The sequence below is a fragment of the Mirounga angustirostris genome, unplaced genomic scaffold, assembly GCF_029215605.1.
Source record: "Mirounga angustirostris isolate CCGP_5_RB_7025 unplaced genomic scaffold, mMirAng1.0.hap1 SCAF_15, whole genome shotgun sequence".
NCBI classification, from domain to species: Eukaryota; Metazoa; Chordata; class Mammalia; order Carnivora; family Phocidae; genus Mirounga; species Mirounga angustirostris.
In genome coordinates, this window is record NW_026991723.1 from 24,184,369 (window position 1) to 24,204,619 (window position 20,251).

Sequence of the window (20,251 nt, forward strand, 5' to 3'; positions counted from 1 at the left end):
TGAGAAACTCTACAAAAGTCGATGTCAAATGCTATGAAATGTGGCTCATGAACTGCCAGCCTGAGAGGTCACAAGTTAAAGGACCTTACAACTAAATCCCTATTCGACTGAAATTTAAGAAATATAAATTCATAAATAAACTCAATACACAGATGCAGAAAAAAATAAAGGAAATTGGGTAACTATTTACAGAATTTTGCATTTGAAAATTCACCTTACCCTGCAATTTTGAGTTGAGGCACTTTTGCCTGCTTTCCATCTTCGGCTATGAAAACATATCTCAACATTTAGATCTGGAAAGAAAAGATGTTATTTTTACTTCAAAGCTTGCAAAATAATATGCTTTCCTGGGAATGAATCCCCATCTTGTGGATGGTTGGATATATCCACCAGAGATCCTTCTCAACAGGCTACCTGTCATGGTATAAACATAAAGGTTACTTTCTGTTTAGTTCAGGAGCCCCATCACCCACCACCATGGCTACTGTCATTTAGATTGACACTCTCAATCAGATCTCTGGTGTTTCCTCCAACCCTTCAATACTTGATCCAATTAGACCTTAAGAAATGGAGGTCCGACACCTGTAAGGACTCCACAATTTTCCATTTTAACTTTCAGACCTTCATTTTTCCCTCAGTGATTTCCTCCTCTTTCAATCCATCTACACAATATCCTATCTGATGTGGTACCCAACTTCATGTCCATCGAAATACCAAGAATATATATGGGAAGTTGTCAATGAACTTATGTCAAAGTGAATCCTCTATAATGCCCCATGCCCCAAGTAATCTGGTAAATTTCTGCTACTCATTGATGGCAGTTCCTAGGGTCCCGAACAAAACCAATGCAATCAATGGTGCTTTAAAACATCTTTAAATAAAAAATAAGGAAAGATTTTATTTACTTATTTGAGATAGAATAAGAGGATGAGTGGGAGGAGGGGCAGAAGGAGCAGCAGACTCCCTGCTGAGCAGGGAGCCAGATGCAGGGCTCATTCCAGGACCCTGGGATCATGACCTGAGCTGAAAGCAGGTGCTTAACCCACTGAGCCACTCTGGTGCCCCCAAAACATCTTGATTTTTTTTTAATTGAGGGTGGTCAAAGTGCCAGGTACTATTCCAAACCTTTTATATCCATTAACTCATTTAGTTCTCATAAGCAACCCATGAGATTGGTACTTTTATCCCTATTTTATCAAAGAAGCCCCAGGGGTACACAGAGGGTAAGGCACTTGTTCACTGTTAACCCATTAGTAGGAGTATGAGGCTGGGTTCATACCCAGGCAGGCTGGCTGCAGAGACCAGACCTGTGGCCATTAAAATATGCTGCCTCTTATTACCCCATCCATGACTACTACGTATGTGCATCTGTGCGTGTCTGCCGAAACTCTTTGCAAAGCCTGTCTTATTTAAAGTTAATTATTTGCTTAGCCATTTTAGCATTGCATACAGCAGAAGGGAGGCAGCAGCGGACAAAGGGCTCAGGGCTCGGGGCAGGTGTCTAGTTCAACAAGTACGAGGGCAATAATGATGCTGCTCAGTTAAAAAGGGTCCTATGCAAGTGAGAGCATGCAGCCTCATCCTAGTTTAGGGGCTGAGAGGGAAGACTTCCTGAAGGAAGTGAAGTTTCAGCTAAAATAGGAGGAGGAGCAGGAGTTGGCTGGGCAGTGTGGGGAATGGAAGGAGTAGAATGGGTGTCCCAGAGAAAGGGACTAACCTCTGAGGTCATGAGGATGGCCAGGGCACGTCCTGAAATTTTTCTACAAAAGCCTCACTGTTTCTAGCTGTCACACCCCAAGCTCGTCGACCTGATGCCCTGCTGGCCAAGAGGACATGGCTGGGCCACAGCACCAAATGCCACATATTCATTCTTTTCTCCAGCCAGCCAGCTGCCCAGGCCAGAGAAGACAAGTGTTTTAGAGGCATGGCTTCATCCAGGCACATCCTAGAATTAAAGTTACTTCAGGGATGCCTGCAGTAAAGCTGAAGGAAACACCCCAAAGGCCAAAGGAAGCGTGCTTTATTGAATTTACAATGCAGAAAATATTTGTAGTTCCTTAGACATTTGCACTGCTATAAAATTACACTTTATGGTGTAATTATTAATGGTTTGAAGAGAAATAAACAGTATAAACGAAATATGGCTGATACTATGAAAATGTAAACCATATAAATCAAAATCATGAAACAATTATTCAATACTCAGAGGCCTACTTTATACATATGAAATTTCTTACACATATATACAATAAAAGCCCACAAAAGCCTTCACTCTGAGGCCGATCACTGTACAAATATGAAAATAAATCTTTATCTTTTAACCTCAATTTTATCTCCGGCAAGAGGGTTGTGTGACTTGGGTTTATGCAAATCACATTTGGTATTAAATAATCAAATGTCACATATGTCATATAAAGCAGCAAGTAGAAAAAATAAATTATGAAAATGCATGAGGCTAAAAGTTAACAGTGAAAAATGTCTCCTTATCCAACATTCTTTTCCATGATGAAATGAAAATATTATCCAATGTGTCAGGATACATAAAAAAAAAAAAAGGAGCACTGTATAATTGTGATTTTAAAAGCCCTCAAAGGAAAAAATGAGTCAAGATGAGTTAGTTGCACAGGACTATGTGAATGTGTCACATTAAGTCTAGGTTAAAAACATTAATTTTTTTTTCTTATCAAAAATACACTTTGAGAACATCTTCCTGAAATGAAATGTTGGTGATAATGATGATTTCCCACCAATGCAGCTGAAAGAGCTTTTAAGTAACTTCTCTTCAAAGAAGACTGCTCACCAGAGCTCTAAGTCTCTGATTTGGATTTTGTTGCCAAAATACTTTTCCAGGTTCAAATAAAGATGATTGCCTTGTCTATCAAAGGCACCCATGCAAACTCTGTCCAAATCAGTGTGGGTGTAAACTAGCCATACAAGCTGGAGGCAACAGCCAAGGTAATACTTCTGTATCAAAGATATACTCTATGTACAAACTGTCAGACAAATATAAAGAGACACTTAGGGGGGAAATAAATAAAGGCCACACAGTAACACTTATACAAACACAGTTTTGTGCAAGTACACCAAACACCTGAACAAGTGTCCCATATGGCAACACATAGATCCTTTCTAACCCGGGTTCCAAAGATGCCACAGAGGCAACCAGCCGTGGCCAAATGTGCATCTCACGATGGCACAGAAATAACCACATCCTCCCCCATTCACTTTGACAATATTCCACCAGCGAGGGGCTCTTTCTGGTCAAAAATGCAAACTTCTTTTTCTGTGACCAAAGCTGTTAAACAGCATGGTAGAGTCGCCAGGGACAGAACAAACTTTCCAGTAAAAAAACTAGATGTCAACAGAGAGAAGGCATGCTTTTACAAACTCAAGCATGTTGTGGCTCTTTATAATCTCGGTGTGTAACATATCCAGTCAGTTTTCACTTTAAAAAAAAAAAAATGAAGCTAGGGAACTAAAGATTTGATCATAAAAATCATAAACAGGAGAAAAACAGCTCCATGGAGTTGTTTTAATTCAACAAAAAGGAATGTTATTAGCTTATATAATACAATAAATAAGTTATTGTTTAAGGTTTTTTCAGCAGACTAATTGGAACCTGGACCTATGTGAACCAAGGTAAGTTCAAATCTCTGGTTGGGGATAATTTAACTGGTTCAAGGCCACAGACAACCAAAAGCCAAAAACCAAAAACCAGGCTTCTCTAGGATCAGGTGTTGACTCCTTCAGCTGTTAGAGACATTTCAATGGAGAAGACTGGATGCACTGCAGGTTCTAGAAGGAGAGCAAGACCCACCACGCTGCGTGGGGAGGAGTCACTAGTCATATTAAACAAAGGACTCTGACTTCCCATTCCTAAGGACGATGCCTCTTGTGAAGAGAGGAGTTTCCAAAACCATACATAACATTTCTTTCACTGTTCATTATTTCAGGAAGTGAATGCTGGCCACTATGGAGTTCAGGGATTTGCACCATATTGGAGATTATGCTTGTAAGTGATGGGAAGGTCTGAAGCAAACATGCACATTTTCACTGGGCAAAATGTTAAAGTGGTAGTGTTGGGTTTTTTTTAATGAGATATAATTCACATACCATAAACTTCACCCTTTTAACAATTCAGTGTTATTTCATATATTTACAAAGTTATGCAACCATTATCACAGTATAATTCCAGAACATTCTCAACCCCCCAAAGAAACCACATCACCATTAGCCATCACTCCAGCTCCTGCCTTTCCCCAGCCCATGGCCATGACTTGCTGGTATATATTTTTAAGTGAAGAGTGACAACTTTCCTGGGCATTGTACTTTTACTAGTATGTAGCCTCCTATGTTTTCATTAGAATTTTTAACATGGAATTTAAACCATGGACTTTGTTGAGATGTCAGTACCTTGTTTTTTTTTCTTTTTGTCACACAAATATTTCTTCCTTTGTATATAAAAAAATAGATTTTTCTGTCTCCACTGGAGCCTACAACATTACCATTTTTTTTCTCAATTAAATTCTGTTGTTTCAGAAATGAGAAAAATCAATACCCCAATATTTAAAAAGTATGACTAACCAGAGTCCTTATTAACTGTGAGCCATCATGGTCTCCTTCCCACTCCGTACAGTGCACCAAATCTGAGGGGCCAAGGCCTGCAAGGCCAAGCTGCTTGTTTTGCAGATGAGGAAACAGATCTATCGTGGGCTGCTAACAGGTCTGAGACTACAGGCTAGTTAACAGCAAAGCTAGGATGATAATCCCCTTTTACTAGTATTCTAGTATCAAATATTTGAAAAAAAAAGTTCTAGGTTATCTACAAAGTCAGCTACCATGTGGATCTTTGTCAGGGAGTTTTTCTTCTACAGCTTCGATCTGAGCATGTATTTTTTTTTTTTTTTTTTTTTTTTTAGATTTTTATTTATTCACTTGACAGAGAGACAGTAAGAGAGGGAACACAAGCAGGGGGAGTGGGAGAGGGAGAAGCAGGCCTCCCGCTGAGCGGGGAGCCCGATGCGGGGCTCGATCCCAGGGCCCTGGGATCGTGACCTGAGCCGAAGGCAGACGCCCAACGACCGAGCCACCCAGGCGCCCCTGAGCATGTGATTTTTTAACATTTTTTTACACGTTATCTTTTGAGACTCTGCAAGGACAAGACAAGTACTTTTAACCAGGGGGCCTCAATCATTCACTGAAAAAGAGCAAAGAGCCGGGGCTCCAGAAGGATCTAAGAGCACAGTTCAGATTCCCACACTGCAACTTTCCACCTGGCTGTGTCTGGAGGATGCACCCCTCTGCGAGAAGCAAACAAGTCACAGACACTCAGTACTCTGGGACTGAAGACCTGACAGGCCAGGGATGTTCGGGATTTAACTATTGCAACAGTTCTTCATCTGGGTTGACTTTTTGGAACTGGTCCCAGTCAGATTGGTAATGGATTTGCTGTCATCTTCATCAGTCCTTTTTTTCACTTCCCTGGGGGGCGGGGGAGGGGAGGGAGGGAGAGAGAGACAGAGAGAGAGAGAGACAGAGAGAAAATGAATTACTGAGGTACAAAACTAAACCAGAAATGGTTCTGTAAAATTAAAACAACACTGCTGAGCACTTGCTGTATGTCATCCAGACATTGTTCTAAATGCTTTGTAGGTATTGACTGTCTTAATCCTCACAAGGACCATGTGAATTTGTTGGGCCCCATTTTATATGTCAGGAAGCAAAGGCAAAAAAAAAAAAAAAAGGGTTAAGCAGTTTCCCTTTGGTTACCGGAGAGCCGCAGAGCTGGGCCTGGACACACGCCTGCACTCTGAGCACCAGGCCACGCTCACCACGCACAAGGCAGGTGCACACGAGACACGTGTACACAGGGGCGTGCACACACGCACACACACGACCTACTGTTGCCCTCTCCTGCAGTTTCACATGCTTTCCAGTCTGCCACACGCACAGCGCACTCCTTAGCACTCTGGGACCCGGCTTCCATCCCCGACTAGCACTTGCTGACCTTAACAAAAGCAATGTGACTTTAAAACCACTCTTGAATTATACAAGATCATGAAGACAATGATGAATGGTTAAAATCCAGGGGGAAGAAATCTTCCTTTTGCCTCTTCCTAAATTTCTTTTAGAATTAACAGCTAGAGGCTACAATGGCAAAAGTTCTCTAAGATCTTGTGAAGACCTCCTAGGGATAGTATCCCTCCAAGTGTATTCTCAGGGATGCCCGTGAAACAAGCAGACCCTGAAGTCCCACCTTAGACAAGACCCTGAATGGCAATCTTGACTGTGACAGCTCATTCCCAAGAGGCCCCCAAACAATCCCACCTTCCCCATCAGTGCCTGGGGCCCCCCCATCAAGACTAGGGAGCCCCCACCATGGGCTCTCCCTCCGCAGTGCTGCCTCTGTCTGCGACTGCTTAGATCCACAGAATGCAGAGGAACTGGCAGGCTAGGACTCCAAGCCAGGTGTTAAAGCTGCTCTCGGCTGCCAGGGCTCCTCAGTGGAGAGGGCCACAGAGTGGCCCTGGGGACGAGTGGCCAGAAGGACTAGGACCCTGGTGGCAGACGCCCAGCCGGAGCCTTAGCCCCACGGCCATCTGGCTGAAAATGCACAAGACACCCCAAGCAAAAGCAGTCGAGGGACCTTCCAACTGAGATCCAGCACATTCTGGTAATTTCAAGAAATTAAAAAGTGGTAGTTGTTTTAGGCAACCACGTTTTAGTTTGTTACAGAGGGGCAGATACCTGAAACTACTAAGAACTGGCATATTCCGAGTACAGCAACGTGGTTCAATGGAAATATAATGTAATCCATATATGTGATCTTAAATTTTTTAGTAGCCACATTTAAAAATGTAAAAAGAAACAGGTAAATTTAATTTTATTAACATATTTTAACTCAGTACAACAAATATATTATCATTTTAGCATGTTATCCATAAAAATAATGAAGTATTTTATGATTTTTATACTGTTTTCAAAATCCGTACCTACAAGACATCTTGATTTGGGTTCGCCACACTGCTTGTGGCTTGTGGCTACCAAATTGGTCAGCACGACTCCAGATGGTGTTGATATGTGCTAACTTTTGAAAACCACTATACTATGAGTTGGAAAGAAGACATCTCAGCAGAAGAAAAAAAAGAGGAATTAATTCTTGCTGAAGGCGAGCTAATAAACGCTGTACTATACATTTTCACATTTTTCTTATTTAATACACATAAACAATCACACAACATAAACACACACACAACCCTGACAGGTGACAGGTGAGCATTATTATCCTCACTTCACAGATGAGGAAACAAAGACTCAGGAAAAGAAGGAAGATACACAATCCAACCTAGAACACTCCATAAGACTCATTTCAGACTCCTGACCTCCAGAACTGGAACGTGATACATGTGCATTGCTTAAGAGACTATGTTTGTGGGAATTTGTTACAGCAACAACAGAAAACTAATAACAACTTCTAACTCCATCATCTCAGACATTTGGTCATTCAATAAATGCCCAATTTATGCCAAACTCTGGGACCCTCTCTTAGTGAGCGTTGAGGGAGAGACAAAGGCTAAACAAATCATTACAAGGTCCCTTGCACGGTGTGATGCATGAATACAAAGGGTACACCACAGTCGTGCTGGCCCGCAGGGAAGGAAGGCTTTGTGGAGATGGAGCTTCATGGACACTTTGACACTGGAGGGACCTCTTGAAAGAACAGGAATTGACCTCCACTTAATGAGGAAAGAGATTCCAGGTGCAAGGAACAGCCTGCATAAAGGCAAGGAGACATAAAAGAGCTTGGCCACAACTAGAAATAACATTTGCTGTGTCTACAGATATCATTCCTTTGGGAAGCAAGATAAGAGATGCAACCAGAAAGGCAGGTGAGGCCAGACTGTGAGGGTTTGGACATGCTGGATACAGTCAAGCCTTTGGGATTCCCTCTTGTTGATGGGTGGGGATGTGGTTATGGAATTTTAAAAAGAGGTGGAGGTTAAAAATACAGAAATTGGAGAAGTCATCAGCTAGAGACAGTTCTAGAAACCCTGGGGGTAGAAGACAGTAGGCAGAGAGAGAGTAAAGAAGAAGAGAATGTGGAATGCAGTCCTGAGATTGCCAACACTGAAGCAGCAAGCTGATGCTCCAGAGTGGCAGCGACAAGTCCCAATGTTGCCACTGAGCAGCTGTGTCACTTTGAGCAGGTTGATTAGCATTCTACTCCTCCACTTTCTTATCTGTACAATGGGTATAATAATCATAGCACCTTCACAAGACAACCCATATCTCTCCCTTCTGGGTGGTCTAATGGCCTCTATAAGCTACAATCATCTGGCTGCCTGGTCAAATGTTTTCTCTTTTTTTTTTCCTCTCGTTAAATTGCATAGCCTGCAAATATTCATTTCCTCGGTATCTCTACTGAACCATGTATGTGGCCTCCACGGGCTGAGTGCTCACAATAATGCAGACATTTTATTGAACCTGAAAGCAAATATTAAGGAGGAAAAGTATGTACCCACGTTGTTCATCTGGCCTTTCGTTTCTTTAATCCACCATAAGTGCAGGCATGTCCCTCCCACTTCACGGAAATCAGACAGATATTCCAAACACCTACAACAGGTTTAAGGCTGGGAATACTGGCCTTTCTCACCAAAAACTACCACATGCTTGACAACTGCATGTTAGGTGACTCTGTCTCACGGGTAGATTTATGGGATCCCAACAGGCTCAGCTCCTGAGCTGAACAGATACATACATCAACCTGAGCTTTTTTGTTTTGTTTTGTTTTCAAATCTCAGGCCATCAATCAATTAAATGCCTTTGGAAGTTGGATCTGCAAAATGTGTAAAGCTCGTGGTTCTGGTGATGGCAAATTCACTTGCCAATGGACAATGATTGTGATAAATGTCCTGTCAGCATTATGGGGAAATTGCATTTCTAGAAAACAGTTTTGTTGGGATTGAGAGGTTTCCAGAAAAAGTAGTACTTGTAGTTTCTAGTTTCGGGTGTTAACCAAACATTCATGGCCTCCCTTCGAAACAGAATTCTGTTTCGACAGTGTAAAGCCATAAACTCGTCTAGTTCACGTTTTATGACATGACACGGCGTGAAAGGTGCCCGTGATGGGAATTGCCTTACAAGATCTAAATCGAGAACGTAACATGTTTTACATTATACATAACTTTCTAAAGGATGTAAAACTTTTTTTTTAGTATTTTATTTATTTATTTGAGAGACAGAAAGAGATAGCAAGAGAGAGAGAGCATGAGCAGTAGGGAGAGGGAGAAGCAGACCCCCCCCCCTCCACTGAGCAGAGAGCCCGACATGGGGCTCGATCCCAGGACCCTGGGATCATGACCTAAGCCAAAGGCAGATGCTTAACCGACTGAGCCACCCAGGAGCCCCAGGATGTAAAACTTTTTCACCTGCGGCAACTCTACCATTTCCATGTAAGACTTAGGCACTTTAACAAGCAAATCTGAAGGCAGGATATAAAGCAAATTAATATTTGCTTTATTTATAATTTTCCTATTTAACACATCGTTACTGTGACAAAACCAGAGACCTCACACCAGGCCATCATGCAATAACAACAATAAAATAACTCCTTGATGAGTGGTTCCCAAAGAGTGAGCTCGTGACCCAAAGGCCTCTGCACACAGGTGTGGTGAGTAAAGAAGCACAAGGCTGTGTGCGAGCTGCACTGGAAACAGGGCGCGGGGCAGGAGCAGGTGGGGAGAAAGCGCAGGCGGCTCACAGCCTCTCCCACCTTTATGATACAATAAAGAGAATCAATTCGGCACTCTGGGTGTGACCATGGCAATCTGGAGTCATTTAACATTAATATGACCCCATAAAGACAATTCAGCATTAAATAGCAACCGGTATTCCGTGGGGTACCGGCGGTTCTATGTAGAACCACAGACTGGCAGAGCTAGAGAGGACCTGGGGGGTCGCTTTCTCCAGCCCCCTCCCTCATTTTACACATTAGAGATGCCGAGAGGGAGGCAGGGACTTGTCTGACTCCACAGCTGTTCGGGGGGGCGATTTAAGACCGCACTTTGAGCCTCCTGACACCACGGTCCTCCATTAAGCAGGGTAGGAGGCAACAGCCTCGCAGGGGGCCTGGCGTGCAGCGTCCTTTTCTGCGGGGCTGGAGCAGCAGGCCAGCACCCCACTGCCAAAGCTAGGGTGTCCTCCCTGCCTGGTCCGGTTCAGCTTCGGGCCCAGTGATGCTCTGAAGACCTGCAGGCCCTTGCCAGACCCCTCTAGCCCAGCAAGCACGTCACCTCCACCCAGGAATCCCCAGGTACCTTGTAGCAAAACACCAGTACAAACACCCAAGAAAGTATAAACACCTACCAATTCAGCAGTGAATCCACCCTCAGTGTGTTGCACGGAATCTCCTCCCACCTCTGCTGAATGAACATTCCTTGGCCAAAATGGCCAGCAGCCCCTTCGCACCCACAGATGCACGGAGTCAATTACATCACCCAGCTTATGAAGGTTTTACTTGGGCTCTTGTTGGACAAATGTGGTATGAGCCCATGATTCTCCTACTAAAACCACGTCATTAACCTTGAATCTTAAATGTTTACCTTTCTTCCACCTGTTCTAGGTCACACTCACAGCACTGTCTTTGCTTTGCACAAAAATGTGGTGGGGGCAGGTGGCTCTCTCTCTTGGACAGATATCAAAGGAGATAATGTCCAAAGACTCTGAGTTTGAGCCCAAGGCGTGTGCCAAGCCCTGCCACAGACTAATGTCAAGCAGGCCGTTTAAAGTCCTGGGGTCCATTTCCTGATTTTCTCAAGTGAGGGCAAGGATCTCACCCAAGGCCCCAGTCTAAGCAGCTAATAAGCACTATAAACACCAAGTCACTGATAGAAAAGCAGCACTGAAAACACTACTTGTCACCGTATATGAGCAGAAGAGGCCAAAAGTCATACTAAAGCTAAGATTCTTGTAAAATTTCACAAATGATCAGGAAAAAAACCACAAACCCAAAATTATGGCTTCACTTTGTCAGCAATTAAAGATCTATCGCCTGAATTCTGTTCATGCTCATTTTCTTTTTTTTTTTTCCTTTCCTTTCTTTTTTCTTTTGGATATTTAATCTCTTTAGGCCAGTAAAGAATCATCTTTTCATTTGTGGCAGGAAACTAGGCAGAAGACATAAATCTAACAGATAATGTTGTTATTTCCTAAAAATCAAATTTACTCCAAGGATTAAAAAACCCATTTACATCCAAGTTCCTCAAGGATGTAATTTTCATTCTAATCTACATCCCAAAACGTTATTTATTATTAACACCATCGCCTGAGCTTAATAATTACCTGAGTAATTATTTTAATAAAGTGCTTCCAACTGGCGTGATATACAATTTGCTTTGTTGTGTTTTTTTTCCCCTTTACCCCAGAAAATGTCATAATAGACAGTTAATTTCATAATAGTCTCTTGTGTTTAAAATCTGGTTCCTGGAAATGATTCATGCAAGTCAGCTATTAGCTCTGCGGTGACATTTTGCAGAAATGTCAACGACACCTCAGATGCACCTGCTTTGTTTGGCGGAAAAGGCACTTCGCCAATGTTCACAGTGAATAAGCAGCACTACCAGTTTTTATAAAATCCGTGTTCGATTGTTTCTCTAACCACTACTGAAATACGAGACAGTGTTTTCCAATGTATATTCGTGTCATAGCCCAGAAATCTGATATATGCACCAACTACGTGAAAATTCAATCCTGTTTTCATTTTCCAAATATAAGACACCACTTTACCGAGCAAGGTGGAGAACAGCTTCCACTATATTCGAGCCGTCTTTGGCACTGGTTTCACAGAACAATGCCCCATAGGTCTGTAGAAAAGAAACAGGCACAATTAAATGAAGCCTTTATTTGAGGCTCCTGGAATTTTAGCTTTTACAACCCACAAATAAAATAAACACATTCTCCTGTTGAGTATGCTAATAGCTAAGACATTGGATTCACAGTTTCGATACTTTAAAAAAAACAGTGAATTTGAGTCGAGTTATTCCAGACACAGCTCCTAGTCAGGGGGTTTTTATTTTGCCTTAAAAGTAACACAATACACAATTTCATGTTTTAAGGTTCTTATTCCCCACAGTCCTACCAGTTGCTACAAACGTTCTCTATCAGATAATCTGAGAGAGGTAAAAATGATAGCTTAAGGTAACCACTCACAAATTAAATGTCCATCAAAGGTATGTCTCCTTTGGGCCGGCAGCTAACATGCATCCTTTCACACTATCACCTTTTCCTATCAAGATTCAGCAACCCCCATGTTGCTAAAAACCAACAGACACTGTCTAGTGCTCTATTATTCTACCTCCCAGGGGTTATGTATATGATGACTGATGATATCACTCTCCTGCTTCAAGCCTTTCAATGCTTCCCGTTCCTCTCCAAGTAACGCTCAGATGCCTCCCCATGGCCGACAAGGCCTCTCGTCCATGTAGTCCCGGCCCACCTCCTAGCTTTACCTGCCACCCTCCTCCCTCGCTCGCACTGCCTCGGTTACTCTGACCTTTCCTCTGTTTCTCCAATGTTCCAAATTCCCTCCAACCTCACGATCTTTGTACCTGCTGCTCCCATTACCTGCATTATGCCCTTCCCCCCATCAGCCCCCCTTCTCCAGGCTGATTCCTAACTACCTTTTGAATTTTTCTGTAATCCTCCCCTGAAGTTAAGATTCAGTGCTGTCTAAGCCTGACACGTCCCTGTTATGTTAGGTCTTGCTATTAGGAAACCTCACAGCCCTCTGTGTTTTTCCTGCATTGCACCTGCCAAACTGTAACTGATGAAGTTATTTGTGTGTGTCTGCCTCAAGACAATGTCCCTGCGGGAAGGAGAATTGCATGTGCCATGGACCTGGGTGTGGGTGACGCAGTATCCTGTGGGGGTAAGGGGAGGATGTCATGGCCACTCCGGAGCATGGAGAGAGAGAACGAAATGAGGGGAAAAGACTCCACAGTGGGACCTCTACCCATGAGCCCTCGCATCCACAGAAAATATGTAACAATCCTACAGTGAACATGAATGGATTTCTAGTGGGAACGGGTAGTGCTGCTGCTGAGTTCTATGGCTAGGATGTTATGGGGTGACATGGAGACTGCCCCCGAGGGTGCAGGAGGGTAGGGGTCACGAGATGCATAAGTGAGCAAACGTTGGGAACTCAAAAATCCTGAGGAGGGGATAAACCCGGTGTGTGGCCGGGAATTATGCGCTAAGGGGGCGTGTGGGACAATGTGGCACGCGGACTGCATACGTTTAATACGTATCTCCCCCAGAAATGAACTATATGAAGACAAGGACTGCCTGCTCTAGTCTTTCCCCAGCACACAACGAAGGGCATAGGATTAAACGTGCAGAATGAATCTCTTCTGTGCCTCACTGCTTAGCTTTGATGTTTAGCATGTTTGGTCCATAGTTCTAAAATTTAACAAGAAAGATTTTCCAACTTAAAACAGTGACTGAAACTTCTTTTTACAGTTCATGTGCACGCACTACAGCGCAGTCTCCCCGTGCGCCCACGCGCACCACCAAGGCAGGGGCATCAGATCAGACTGCAATGGCGTGGGCTTATCCGACCCCCGGCACCTCTGATGCCTTGTTTGGGAAAGACAGGTCCTAAGGGGGACCTGGAGCAGTCTCACACACTGGTTGTTACGGGAGAATGAACGCTACCCCCAGTAATCTACTGGATGGAAATGAACTTCATTTCTATACAAGCACATAACCAAAAAATAATTTTAGACTATTCAACTAAGCATAAATCTTAGAGAAAAAAAAAAAAAGTTTCCCAACTCTCTTCCACGCAGGTAGCACACTGCCCTTTGGCACAGTAACCCTCTGGAACTAAACCACATTTTCTAAACGGGACACCCATTCTTTTGCCTTGACGTGGATTCCAGAATCAGAGGAGTCCAGGAGCCGGCTGAGGGTGAGGAGTAAGGCAGGATAATTCTGGCTGCTCCTTGTCAACGTTCTTCAACGGGGGAAAATGACCAAGTGATCATTTTAGCTCCATAAGGGGTTTAATCCTTGGTACAATTACTTACATTCATACATTCATTGACGTGTGTGTAGCGGGGGTGGGGGTTGTGGGGGCACCTGGGTGGCTTAGCCGGTTCTGTCTGTCTTTGCTCAGGTCCTGGGACCAAGCCCCGTATCAGGCGCCCTGCTCAGTGGGGAGCCTGCTTCTCCCACTCCCTCTGCCCCTCCACTCCTCCATTCATGCTCACGCGTGCTCTTTCTCTCTCTCTCAAATAAATTTTAAAAATAAAATAAATAAAGTGCAGGGGGGCAGCACTGGGAGTTCTGCCTGAATAAGAAGGCCAGGAGCCCCATCAAAAAGGGTGGAGGTTTGCCAAAGAACCTCTGAAAGCGAATGTAGACAGAAGTGAAGGGCCGCTGACTGCAAAGCTCATGAATGGCTAAGGTCTATCCCAACAGACCCACTTTTGCCCTTACCATGGCCAGTTTTTCTCCCAAGTATCCTGGGACACACTTCTGTTCCTCTGCTGTGGCAGCATCACGGAGATCAGCCTTGTTTCCTACCAACATGATAGGAATACTCTCCTGGGTTGCATCCTGCCAGAGGGAAAATAATTGTGTGCTCATCAAATAGTGAACAAGTTCCACTGACAAGAGCAGCCGTACCAACAGCAGCTTCCACTCTCCAAATGCCCCGTGGGAGCCACATGACCTGCAGGTAATATCTTCAAGCCTCAAAATCTCTCTACAAAGAGCCAAACTTCTTCCCATCGCCAGGTGAGACCACTGAAATTCAGAGAGGTTAAACAAGATCTTGCAAAGGCCGGGGCCACGGTCCAAATACTCCCCATCATCCCTGCCACCATACGAACCAATATGAACTCAAGGGGCATGAGCACAGAATTATACGGGGCCATGGCACCCACACAATTTTCTGCGACTTTCACTCCAAACGGTGCTGATGACAAGTCAACTTCATTATCTCAGGTACAAAACACACAGGAAATCCCTCAGCCATCAGGGGATAAAAACAGAGCTTGCAAGTTCCACACTCACTGCAATCTGGTTTACAACAAAAGCAAAATGTGAAGGTCCCAAAGGTCAACATTTTTCTTACGAGGAGTCAATTACCAATCATTCGAAGGAATCGATTCTAAGGCTAATGCTCTCAAATCAGCTTAGGCAAAGTCCCCGGTCCACACAGGGCCTGAAATCAGGCGAAATGCTGCATGTTTCTGCCTCAGTTTCCCCACTGGTAAAATGAAGGGGTTAGTGAGGGCACACCACACCTCCGCAGGCTCTGAAGAGAACAGAGGATGACAACCTGACTGGCCCAGAAAAACAGTGTTCTGGTTCCTAGGCCAGGGCAGTGGCAGCCCTGACCAGGGCATGTGGAAGTGACCTTCCGCAGTGCCTACGGGTACCAGCTGTGCTTTCAGTTCGCGGCTACCCCTGCCCCAGGATCAAGAAATGAGCCTTAAAAACGATGGCATTACATTCGATTTCCTTTCTCTTCAGACCATTCTCCAACCGAGGGCACTGGAGTGCAGTAACAGCAGAGAGGGGAAGGGAATGAAGGGCGCTCTCCAAAACTAGGTGTTCCGTCCATTGAGGTGTTCATTAATTGTGTTCTTTGGTAAACTGTTCAGGTTCCAAGTGGGCAACCTTTGGAAGCCACTCAACATATACTCCCTTAAGTGAGCCAAGAACCCAAGCTTCTAAAGGATTTCCCAAAGTTATTCCAGTAAATACGGACAACTCCTTAAAGTCTTGACTCCAACACCACCTTCCAGGGAGGCTGCCCTGACCACACCATCAGGCCCTTTACCCTGCCTTCTTCTCGTTTCCACAATATTTATCATATTCTATCATTTCATTTATTTTATTTGTTTGTTGCTTGTTATGTTTCCCCTCCTCGGGTGCAAGCTCCCTGACTATGGGCGCATTGCAGGCTCTGGAACGTGCACAAAGGAAGCTCTCCAAAAATTCTCCACAATGTGTAAGTCGGGAAGAGATCTCACATCTCAAGTGTCTCCTCCATTCAATGTTCACCCAAGTATTCAACCAATACATTACTCACAACAGGTAAGTAAATGGCCTTCGTTTTATTTTACCCACGGCTTTATTGTAGGACTGTATAACCCAGTGGTTTTTATCGAAGTGTATTAATTATTAATTCATCACTGACCTTCTACTACCCCTCAGCCCTCCAGCCTACCCCAACAATCACACTCTCAGTTTCCACCTGTATTTAGAGTGGCCACGTATAGAATTTCCTCACAGAATTTCCTCAAATTACAAAGGCTGAGCCATGGCAGAGGTTTATCATGCCCATTTTTCCCGAAGGTGAAAGTCAAATGCCAAGTGGTATCTAATTTTTCCCCATGGCAAATTCAAGAATTCATCTTGAACATAGTTTTCGTCCTTTTCAGACCGTGTGAAAGGTGATCCACAGAGCTGAAAAGGTCACTTACCACGTGTAGGTGATTAGCAAATGATGGCAAATTACGGGTCCCGGCACACACCATGGCTGGTCACTAAGGGCTATTTCAACACTGGCTGACCTTGCCTTTGGGCCTCCTGGCCTTGCACATAATCCAAGGACTTAAAATGCAGACTAAGTACAAAAGTTTTAACAATAAAAAGTTTTGCCGTGGATTTTAAATATCTGTGGGTACGAGTCTGTGGGGATTATGTTACTCTCTGGACTCATTGCTCTATCCCAGGGAGGTACGTCTGTTCCCTTGAGCAGATGCTTCTCCTCTGTGCACTAAATGCACCTTGGAACTCCTCTCTGGACACCAAAAGCTTCTTTTCTCAACACACTGCTTCCTCTGGTGCTCTACCAGAGCAGCAACCAGGGTTGAATCAGGAGATCCAAGGCCCCATTCAACCCCTGCCCTCTAAATAACCACAAGCCAGGGCCATATACTTTCTCTGCCTCGGGTTTCTCATAAAAAGTGAGAGTAACATTACACTTCTCACTTCTTTCCTCAGATATGTTACAGAGATGAATATAACATGTGGAAATTTCGTGAAATAAAAATGCTACATAAATGTCAACACACTTCCATCATATTTATAATAATTTTAGGTCCTATTTTCGTAGAACAAAATGCACATCTCACATCACTTCTTTAGTTAGAAAGAGAACATTAATTCTGTTTTTTTAAATGGTATGAAATAGGCCCAACAGAAGAATCTAGAAGCTAACCTGATATATAACAATCAGTTCTCTGTTTAGCCAACATTGCACTGTTTAATGACTATTAAAGATTAGAGATAATACACTTAATTGAAAAATTATATTAGCCACTGTTTTTTTTTCCAAGAGAGTATACTGAACGACAGCTTGAACTGTAGTTTTATGTTAATTATTAACCGTTGGAAGCATACTAACTGTGGTCAAAATCATTTCCTACTTTTAGAAATTATTTACCATGAAACCAAAGGATATGAAAGCTCCTCAGATGAAAGACACCATCTCATTTAACCAAAGGGAAAAAAAAAAGCACAGATGTTACCATGTTTAAAATACCATAAGGGGTTCTGATTTTATCTGTAAGAAAACCGGAAGTTTTATTCCCAGAAACTCCCTTCTGTGGTATCCATGGCTCTGTGGAAACTCGCCCAGCTAGTGAGGAAGAGACCAATACTGCCAAGTGCCATGAGACACTCCCCCTCTCACATCCAGTCCTTCCTGACGAGCCTGGATCTCTAATGGTGTGCACTTCAACAAAGAAGAGAAATCGCGTTTTCTAAGATGGTCTGTGACGCCGGTGTAATTTTTTGTTCCTTGGTTTTGATGTCTTACCTCAATCATGTCCACCCATTCTCGTACATTGAGAAAGCTTTTCTCGCACGTAACATCGTACAGTAGCAGAACACCATCTGCTCTTCTGAAGTAAGACTTGGCGATACTTCTGAATCTGGCAGAGAGAAAAGCATGTAAATAATGGTTCTAATCAGTCTGTTGGTCAGGTGCTGCCCCTTCTTCATCTCTTTTATGCTCCCTTTTTTCTCATCTTCTAAGATAAGCCCCCATCTGGAAGAATCTCATGGCAACCTGGCACTGTGACAGAGCTACCGTGGACGACTGGAATGACTCAGTGGAAGCTAACAGAATAATTTGGGGTGTGATCTATGAGAGCCAAGCAGTTTCTCCATCAAACAATCCCAAGAATGTCTACAAACCCCAAAGGATAACCAGGACAACGCTGAGAGCATAATTTCTTAAAAATTTCAGCCCCGTCAACAAGCTTCCAAACCCACACATGGGACACAGGGAAGGAGATACACAAGAGAGAACATCGTGGTTTGGGGAGTGGGAAGGGAGTACTGTGGGGGTGGCGTGGAAGACGACCTAACAATGTGGAGTACCACAGCATGCCAGAAGCTTTATACCTGTGGGGTGCGGGGCGGTTCGCTAGGGGAAGAGCATACCTCAACATATATGTCCCAACTCTAAGCCAACCGCAATATTTTATAGCATCTTAAAAAAGGCCATGTTGGGGGCGCCTGGGTGGCTCAGTTGGTTGGGCGACTGCCTTCAGCTCAGGTCATGATCCTGGAGTCCCGGGATCGAGTCCCGCATCGGGCTCCCTGCTCGGCAGGGAGTCTGCTTCTCCCTCTGACCCTCCTCCCTCTCATGCTCTCTGTCTCTCATTTTCTCTCTCAAATAAATAAATAAAATCTTTAAAAAAAAAAAAAAAAAGGCCATGTTGACCACAAATGTTTTTTAAACGTTGAAAGTCTCAGTCTGTTAAGAGAATGTGAGCTCCATGTGAGTAGCTTTTGTGGATTTGTGTCTGCTTCCTGTGGAATCTTCACAGCCTGAACAGTGCCTGGTACAGAGGCGGGCTGCAACCCATACTCACTAGTGGAACAAGTGGAGAGATGCTCTTTCCAAAGAGTGAGGCAGGATTAAAACGTATGCTTGATGCTTCCGGTCATCAGCAATGAACGCAAGAGAAGGCAACGTCACCAGACGTGAGTTTTCTGTTTAGTTCGGGCCTCTGCCCTTGAACTGAGGGGAGCTAACAGATTCCCTCGTCCATCTTTCATTGAGCTTGGCTAAGTACTCTTCACACTGACATGTGACCTAAATTCTCTTGTTCAGAGAGGGCACTCCCCTTTTCCCAACTGAACAGCAGCTCAGAGGAAGCCTAATGATCTCCACACACAACTGACAGGTAAATGGAGGAGGAAAGAATGTGGAAACATGCAAGCATTCCTGAAATCCTAATATACTATGTAATTATACAGTGTATTATCATTACAGGATTATGAGCATTAAAAACCACCAAGTGTGCCACGAGGCCCGTCTATGCAAACCAAAGCCGAGCCCGCTGCGCTGTGGAAAGCACTTGCCTCTCCTGACCGGCCGTGTCCCAGAGCTGCAGGACTGTTCGCTCTCCGTCCACAATGAGAGTTTTCATCTGAAAATCGACTCCTGAAAAGGAATTACAAGAGAACATGGGGAACATGATGTAAATAATTCCACTGGGTTTTACTCTCAAGCCCTCTGTAGATAAGACAAAAGCTGGCAAGCCGAAGCTGATGAGGTAGAGAGGGAGGAATGTGGCCCTTCAAGGAGGGTGGCCTTCAACTACTAATTACAAGTCAGACCACACATGTGTGCACAGATGCACCACCTGCAGGGTGGCTAACTTGGGGGAGGATTTAATCTACAGAGAAAAGGAAAACCTATGTTCTATTTGCCCGTGTAATTAGATGAACTCGGGTATGTCTCCGTGTTTACATGTGTGTGCTTGTGTGCACATTAATATGTGTATGTGTGTACGTATCTGTGTGTGGATACATATGAGATATGTATATATGCTCTTTAGCAACTGAACAAAACACCGTGGTCTTTTTACGAATCAAATTAAAGTGAACTTTCAGCTTTGTTATCTTGAAAGGTATCATGAAGAACCATAAATTTACAAAGACGCCCATTGTGAAGAGGGTAATTAATCTGTTCTAATATTTCTAGTCATCAAAATAAGAACTCTTTAGATAAAGAAGAAAGGTGAATGATAACTTGCATACCCTCAACTCCTTTTACTGATTATTATGCAAATTTGGGAAATCAGGACACTTCTTCTCCCGTTCTCATGAGTGTTTACTCATGTATTCCGTTGTAAAGGAGGGGGAGGGATCATACACCTGGCTATGATCTTGACCATGACAAAGTGGCCATCAAGAAGGTCACTTTATCAACATCAAATGG

At 43.7% G+C, this 20,251-nt stretch overlaps 1 protein-coding gene across 1 annotated transcript in view; it reads right to left on the reverse strand.

Annotated features, from left to right (window-relative positions):
- Positions 1-2,009: 2,009 nt before the first annotated feature.
- RASEF (RAS and EF-hand domain containing) overlaps positions 2,010-20,251 on the reverse strand; it is an 87,318-nt gene continuing 69,076 nt past the window's right edge. Inside the window, exons 13-17 of the mRNA XM_064579172.1 lie at positions 19,390-19,471; positions 17,834-17,948; positions 14,497-14,616; positions 11,785-11,861; positions 2,010-5,481 (exon numbers count right to left, since the gene is read on the reverse strand). Of these exons, the coding sequence (XP_064435242.1) occupies positions 5,376-5,481; positions 11,785-11,861; positions 14,497-14,616; positions 17,834-17,948; positions 19,390-19,471 (500 nt within the window). The 3' untranslated portion in view covers positions 2,010-5,375. The remainder of the gene's footprint in view (positions 5,482-11,784; positions 11,862-14,496; positions 14,617-17,833; positions 17,949-19,389; positions 19,472-20,251) is intronic.